The sequence below is a fragment of the Rhipicephalus microplus genome, chromosome 9 (genome assembly GCF_043290135.1).
Source record: "Rhipicephalus microplus isolate Deutch F79 chromosome 9, USDA_Rmic, whole genome shotgun sequence".
NCBI lineage: Eukaryota > Metazoa > Arthropoda > Arachnida > Ixodida > Ixodidae > Rhipicephalus > Rhipicephalus microplus.
The window spans coordinates 47,500,560-47,508,095 of NC_134708.1; the positions used below are offsets into that span (position 1 = coordinate 47,500,560).

The window sequence follows — 7,536 nt, forward strand, 5'->3', positions numbered from 1 at the left end:
TGGTAATGTCCATGTTGCTGTTGGTATATGGTTACACAACTGTAAACTATTGGTTAGAAAAATCATATGTGGCTGTTTAACATATGTCTTTACGTGCATTTGTACATATCTTTAGCGCTAATCCTTAACATTTCACTCAATAAAAATTACAACATAGTCACCTTCCATCCGCATGCTTTGCAGAACATCGATTCAGAAGGTACGCGGTATCTGCCGAAGTTTCCCGGTAATATATCGACACCAGTGCCATCCTCCTTAAGGGTTACCTAGTGAAGATCGCAAATGTAATATGCCTGACGCTCGGTATAATATGGGCGTGGAATGGGACACATGAGTAAATGTTGATATTATATGTGAGTTTACACCGCTTAGCGAATGGACCGTCTTCGCAGTGTACAAGGGCGGATGATTTTGTTTCAGCTGAAAGTCGAGACGCAAGATTTCAAGCAAACAAAAGTCGCAAAAGACCAGTATACGAGAAATTGCGAGAACAGCATATTATTGCTCACATGGCCCTGCACCCTGCACACGGTCCCACGTGCACCTACATAAGCGAACCTTCTTCCGTGATCACACACGGTCAACTTGTACTGCACCGATCTTGATGTCATCGGTCACGAGATACCGTCGGACGTGTCTCCAGCAGTCCTCGCTAAGTTCGTTCAGTTGCATGCAGCCATCATCGGCAGGATGGCAGACCACTCGCTCCTTCACGACGCCGACGAAACGCATGAAACCGTCCAAGGATTGTATTGCCGCCAGGCGGTCTCGTACCAAAACCTCCAACTCTGCCTGGTCGAGTTTAGCGCGTCTAGCAACTTCGTCCAAGAGGGCAGGGTATCGTGCGACGCGGTCCACGGCACTGGTGACGTACCTGCACGGTATGTAACGCTGGCTTGAGAAAGTCTTACTCTTGCAAGTGGCATTGCAGTGTAAGCGGGAAGGAAAGCGTAATACTTATAAGAAATCTAAATGGCGCATACCTCCAAGAGAAGATAAAACAAAAGTAAAGAATGTCACGCTCCTTTGCCTATTCTTCCCGTGGTTAGCTCTAATTTTCTTGAAACATGTATGAACTAGTCCAAAAGGTTTTAGTAACGCAAAGTGTTATGTTATGCACTTGAACAAATGTTCATATCCGCTTACAAGTATAATGATTGAGTGAAAACTGAAATGTGACAGTATCGCTTCAGAGCGGAAATCTTACTGTAGTTCAGCTAGGTGGGCGTTGGAACGAGTAGTTAAATTAATTTCGTGCTAGTCATGTGGTATGGATAACATTTATTGTGACGGTATGCGTATCAATTGCAGTAGAACTTGGTCAAATGTAAGAGAGAATTATTTATCCAGATGAAATAAAGAATGTTCCCGACATGTCATCGATAACACTAAATGAGCTACGAGTCTGAGTGATTCCGCGTGAGTAATGTTTTAGTGAGTGAGCCCAGTTGAAGAAAACTTTTGCGAGACCGAGTGAGTCCAAAGCGCAAGATATGAATTATGAGTGAGTTTGAGTCAGCTACACAAGTTTTGCCTTCATATGACTGTAGCGCCTTCATCCGCACGCTAAGCAGATGCGTTCGTTCATCAGCGCACGTCAGTCGTGGCCTTGAGCAAGTTCTTTTCTTTCTTTGCTACGAAATAATGTTTGGTGATTTCAATGTTGGTCAATGGCTGGCCCCTAATCTTGATGGAAATAAACGCACCTGGTTATGCACGCCATTTAAATGTTCTTAACCAGACATCCACGAATTGCCCTACATACGCGGAGTAGTCGAATTAATTCCCATTAACAATAGAACGAAATACGATTTGCGTTAGAAGAGCGACCGAATGCGCTTACCGGAATAAGAAGACGACAGCACGATTTCTATGCACGTACCTGTCTGATTGCGAAGCTCGTTTTATACGCGCCGCCCGTGGTACGAGACCCGAGTTCCTCCATGTTGTCTCCTTCACGGCGAGCCAGTGACTAATGCCATCCGTGTCTAGGCCACGCGAGAATGCCACCGACGCTAATGTGTAGTTCTCTTCAATGCGCTCCGAAAGGCGGCGAAAGAAAGCGGTGTTGTTCACCCTGGGTGTGCTGTCAAAGGACACCTCCCGCATACGCGTGTTGTGCTTGATTGAGTCGGCCAAGTCCTCGCTGTCCTGGATGGTCATGCTAGACATTTTGACAAACAGATTCTTCACGCTCTTTCCTTGACATATAGACTCAAGGATGATATGCCACCATTGATTTTGACCTTGTGCCTGTTGGGGACCACCGCCTCTGATGTGAAGATCTAGTGTATGTAACGCCTTAGCCGACCTCAGAAATTCGGCCAGTGCTGATGACAGCCTCATGTGGTCACTCTGGATGCGGATTCCCAAGGTTTTCAGGTGCTGGCAGTTTAGTAGTTGGCGTAGAGCACCTAACAATCGATCGCTGGAGGTTACTGACCACAAGTTTGCTTCCCAAATAGCCTTGCAGTGCAGCAGTTCGGTGTTTTCTCTGAACTCGGAATCGTATCTTAGGTAAACTTTTTCTTCCGCACCACTATCTTTGAGCTCGGCGCAGAGCCACTGGATGTGAGAATAGCTCGATCTTGAAAAAATGTGCACCATCTGCAGATTTCGTTTCGTTGGCAGGGCCCAGAAGAAATCTGACCACCTCGTCGTACTGAGCACAGACGAAGGAAGCGTCACTTCTTCCAATACGTCGTTATCGATAAGGGGCGTGACCCAGCAGTCGTAGACCGAGGGCAGTTCAAGAGGTTGGTCGTGTGACGTCAAAATTGAGAGTGAGCGCATTGCACGCTTCTCCTTTATTATTCGTGATACGAGGGCCGTGCTGCCTGCTGTTGCTTTGAACATGCGCAGTGAGAGCTTCTCGATGCTCCAGTTCTCTAAAACGCCTTCGAGCACGGCCATCTGCAGTGACAAGTTACTCATGGACATAGTGAGGACCTTCAGCCCAGTGGTCGAGCCGAGATACTCCTTCAGAGCTTGACGATACGGGTCCCAATCTAGCGTTAAGTTTTCGAAACTCAGTTCTTCAAGAGCGGGATTTATTTGGAACGTGCTTAAGAGCATGCCGACCGTCTGCTCGTTGGTGATTTTGCCCCGCAGGTGCAAGCCTCTCAAAGACGACGACGTCCGCAGAAGTGCGCACAGAGATGGTAAATAGGCGTCCGGGTCGAGCCACCAGGTCTTTAGATGTAGGTGTTCTATATTTGTCAAGGAAGGCAGAATAGAAGCGAGAGAGTTCATTGCAGACGCGTTGATGTCCCCTATCCTCAAAGTTTTGACGCCTCTGTTTTTACAGACTGAGCGAAGGAGACTCAAGCTTGTATTCTGATCGATGGAAAGCTTGATGCTGACGCTACCGATGCACCGATGTGTTGTCAGCAACCATTCAAGGAGTTCCGAGTATTGTTGAAGTTGCTGCGGATCGTTGTTATGCGCGGGTTGTGGTTCGGAGATGAAATTCGTTAGGGAGTGTTGGTTAGACGTATCGGCTTCCTCTTCAATTTCAAATGTGGACCCAAGTAGCAGTTTTTTCCACGTCACTAGCTTTGTAACAATTTGACACGTTTCGTTCTCTGACGCCGTACAGGGAACAAGGTGATCTGTGATCTTTTCGTTCATAAATTCCATGCTGTACTCGAATGGCTGGTGAAAGCATTAAATCTCAGCCCACCGTCGGTCAGAATTGGTCATGCTTCTTCAAGTGATTTGCAGTCCACCTGCATAAAGATACAGTTATAGTTTACCGTTAGCGTGATAGTGCGGGTTAAGGGAATGGTGTCAGCGTGCAGCAAAGGTTGGCTGCGGACAGCCTGTTATGGTTTAGCGGGATAGCGTTTACGTGGTTTACGTGCCCCAGCTGGGATGATTGCGCCACTTGTCACAGGGTTGATAAGTTAAAAAAAAAACAGTGAAAAGGAAAAGAAAACGAGATTGTTTGCTTGTGTCCCTGCGCGAAGCATTGTTACAAGTTGATATTAGTAATAATAAAAATAATTTAATATGAACCACGCACCAAGCGCGAAAATATTTATGTTGCCAATTTGTATATATCGATCTTTTAGGCAGGCCTAAAGACGTTCGACATGGTAAGCTATCTCAAAATTTACGCTAGCTTATCCGTAATACTCGGTCATTGAAGCTAACTGAAGGCAAGCTAAGCCATTTTAAATAGTCGTTTGCTGTGAACGAAGTCAATCTTTCAACAACTACGCCAAAATCACTTCGAAGCGGGGGTCGCAAAGCGCTGCCATTTTTACGCACACTATGTACAGACCACGCTAACACGCTAACGTTCAATCTGAAAAATAGCGTGCGTATGGCAAGCGGTGCGGGTAACGTACGTATTCCTGCATGCAGACTTCGATCCCACTATCACGGTAAGCCAGCTATCCCGCTAAGCCGGGTATACATTAAATGTCTAATATGAATATAAATCTCTGTAAACTGTTACTACGTTCACAAGCATTGATTTGAGTATTACGTTTGGCCCTCTTTCACATTCATTCACAGTAATTCACGGGGTAGGCAACAGATGGATGCATCCAAGATGTAATATCAACAAATGGGACAATACTCTACCAGCAAAGGGGCATGGTAACAACACCTGCCGCGAAACTATACAGCTGCCGTTGACTGGCCACAGACTGTTACCACAAAAGTGTTTTACTTCGGGGTACAACACAGCTCCACTGACGTATCAGTGTCACGAATATGACGTTGTAAAATGTACACTAGCAGATGGCAAGGAAAGAAATAAGAGGAGAAAAAAATTACACCATCTCCCACGAAAAGGAACCAGCATGCGAAGCACCGAATGGGTCGACTTAAAGTTCCTTTCATCACGGGCGCCTTTCCCAACGTTAACGCGTCTTTGAAAGTGGAGCACACCATGAATTCACCGTATAGTTTCTGTTGCTGTTACTCGTCCCGAACACTTGGAGCATCCCACGCGGGAGCACGCTGGTTCATCGCGCGTCTGCCGAATTTCGTTCCCCGATGCCACCATGTTACCGCTGAGAGAGTGTCAGGGGGAGAAGCCACCAACCACGTTTTACCCTGCAGCTTAGGCAGGCCGAGCGTGCCAGTGTGCTCTGGCTAGGATATAACTAGGAAACACGTAGAACATGCAATTAACAACGCTGGCCGCATGCTTGGCTATCTGCACCGTAACTTTTCCTCTGCTCCATCAGCACTCCAAGTTAACACTGTATAAAAAATTTAGAGCACGCATATGCGCTATATGGGACCCAACTCGTGCCATTCTCATTCGATCTCTCGAAGTCACTCAGAATCGCCCAGCACGTTACATCTTATCAAATCATTCATGTCATTCCAGTGTCAGATTCATGAAGAGCACCCCAAACTTGTCTGATCTTTCATTGCGCAGCAAATTGTCCCACCTTGATCTTTTATAACGTGGCAGAAAAAAAAAAAACACAAGACCAGGTTGATTGGCGGACCATGGGAAAGGCCTTCGCCCTGCAGTGGGCGTAGTCAGATTCATGATGATAATGATGAACTTTTTTCATAAAATCTATCATTTCAACAGTAATTTGAAGGACGCACTTTTTTTATCTATCTCGCTTTATATTACCAAGGAGCGATCATAGCTTTAAGGTGAGCGTAGCCTCATGTCACACCAAACTGCACAATGATTCATTTGTGATTCATTTGAGGACAAGCGCCGCCTGGAACGACCTTTTTGTCTCCATCGCCTGTACAACGGGCCGAAAAGATTTCACGCTCACCGTCACGATGCCCAGTAATTTTCTCTTGATTTTTCTGTTTCTCTTGTTTATTTTAAGCTATATTTATGATTGTTCCCACCACTCCTTTCTTTAGTGCCTTCTCACCTTGAAAGCACCTTAATTAGTTAAATAAATTATTAAATAAATAAATAAATAAATAAATAAATAAATACGTTAGTTTATCGCCCGTCTGCAGAATATCGTTCTCCGACGCCATCATATAACTGCTGAGAGGGTTTAAGGAAGAGAGGGCACAGCGTCTTACCAAGTCCCTTTCACAGGCCGGAACGCGCTAACACCAAGCTTTTGCGAACGCGCAGTAAGGGTTGATTTGATTGATATGTGGGGCTTAACGTCCCAAAACCACCATAATAATATGAGAGACGCCATATAGTGGAGGGCTCCGAAAATTTTGATCGCCTGGGGGTCTTAACGCAGTAAGAGTGGTCATGCACACCGGATTGACCTTCGCCATGAGCTGCTTTGTATTTAAACCGCTCCTATCTTTATATTATCAATATTTCCGTAAAGCGTCGGGCTGCTTGCATGCTTGCCATTCGCTGGTTAAAACAAGGAACATTACCTCTCAAGTCCAACTTTTCGTTTTTTGACTTTTTGTTAAGCGAGAGCTTTCATGGCCTCGTCAACAGAGTAGCTGTTCGTAGCTGTGTAGCTGTTCGTGCCCTTGAAGTGAGCAACGAACACCCCGCGACAGGCCACGCAAAATTTAGTTGTGACGTTGCAGCTGCGCAATAGCCTACATCGACCGAATACCTTTCCGAATGTCGTTCCCCAGCGTCTGAAGTGGCAACGCAAGGAACGCACGCATCCGCTGGCAGAGAAACATGTGTGTGTGGACGTGTGTTGGTGGTTTAGGGGCCTGGCGTTTCCTTTTAACGCGTTCGATCGCATAACCAGACCTCACCGAGCTAAGCCACATCCATTTCCAATCGGTACTTATCATTAAAAAATATTCTTGAATATTCTTGAAATATTTGGCACTTAGAATATGCATCACTAGATTAGAGCAACTAATCGACTAGAACGGAATTCTGTTAAAATATCCGAATTTTTTAAATATTCGCCCAACCCTGAACCAGCTATGCTCAACCTAAGTTTTTTTAGCAAAAAAAGTAGCTTACACTAAAAAAAAAAACGAACTATTCAATAAACCGTACATTCTACACAATTTTGTGCAGTCTAAGCAATCAAAGCTCTGTAAGTTTAAGCGATCACGTAAGAGCTGACGGAAGTTCTCACCATGAAGGCGTCGATGGTAGACTCTAGGGTAGCTGGTAGACGATGCCTCATGACCAAGGCATCGAACGGACGCAACGATGCCAGCAGCTTGGGCCAGGCACTCAGGCAGATGAGTGCCGAGCAACCACAGGCATTGTAGCCACGACTTGAACTGCGCAAGTGGAAGAACACCGAGGTTATGATGATGATGCCTTCAAATATGGCTCATACCCACTCAGGGGGATCAACCAAAAATTCATTACATGAGTTAACTATCCCGTTTTGACCCGTTTTTATGAGAAAAATAACGTACGTAAAACGAAAACAGTGATGATGACGATGGTGATGACGATGATGATGATGATGATGCCTCCACTATGGCTATCGTCCACTCAGGGGGATTAGCCAAGAACTGAGAACATGAAATTCAAGGCCTTTCAAATGCTACTTAATCCTAGCTGAAGGAAGATAAAGCACACGTAAATACAGAAAGAGTGTAATATTTTTTTTTGCCATTTTGAACGGACAGAATAATATA

The 7,536-nt window shown here is 45.4% G+C and overlaps 1 protein-coding gene across 1 annotated transcript; it reads right to left on the minus strand.

Annotated features, from left to right (window-relative positions):
• Positions 1-473: 473 nt before the first annotated feature.
• LOC142771328 (uncharacterized) lies at positions 474-7,177 on the minus strand. Its single transcript, XM_075872805.1, has 3 exons — positions 7,020-7,177; positions 1,883-3,728; positions 474-874 (listed from the first exon to the last, which is right to left on the minus strand). The coding sequence occupies exons 2-3, from the start codon at positions 3,637-3,639 to the stop codon at positions 571-573; spliced, it is 2,061 nt and encodes a 686-aa protein (XP_075728920.1). The 5' UTR covers positions 3,640-3,728; positions 7,020-7,177; the 3' UTR covers positions 474-570.
• Between the last annotated feature and the right edge of the window lie 359 nt (positions 7,178-7,536).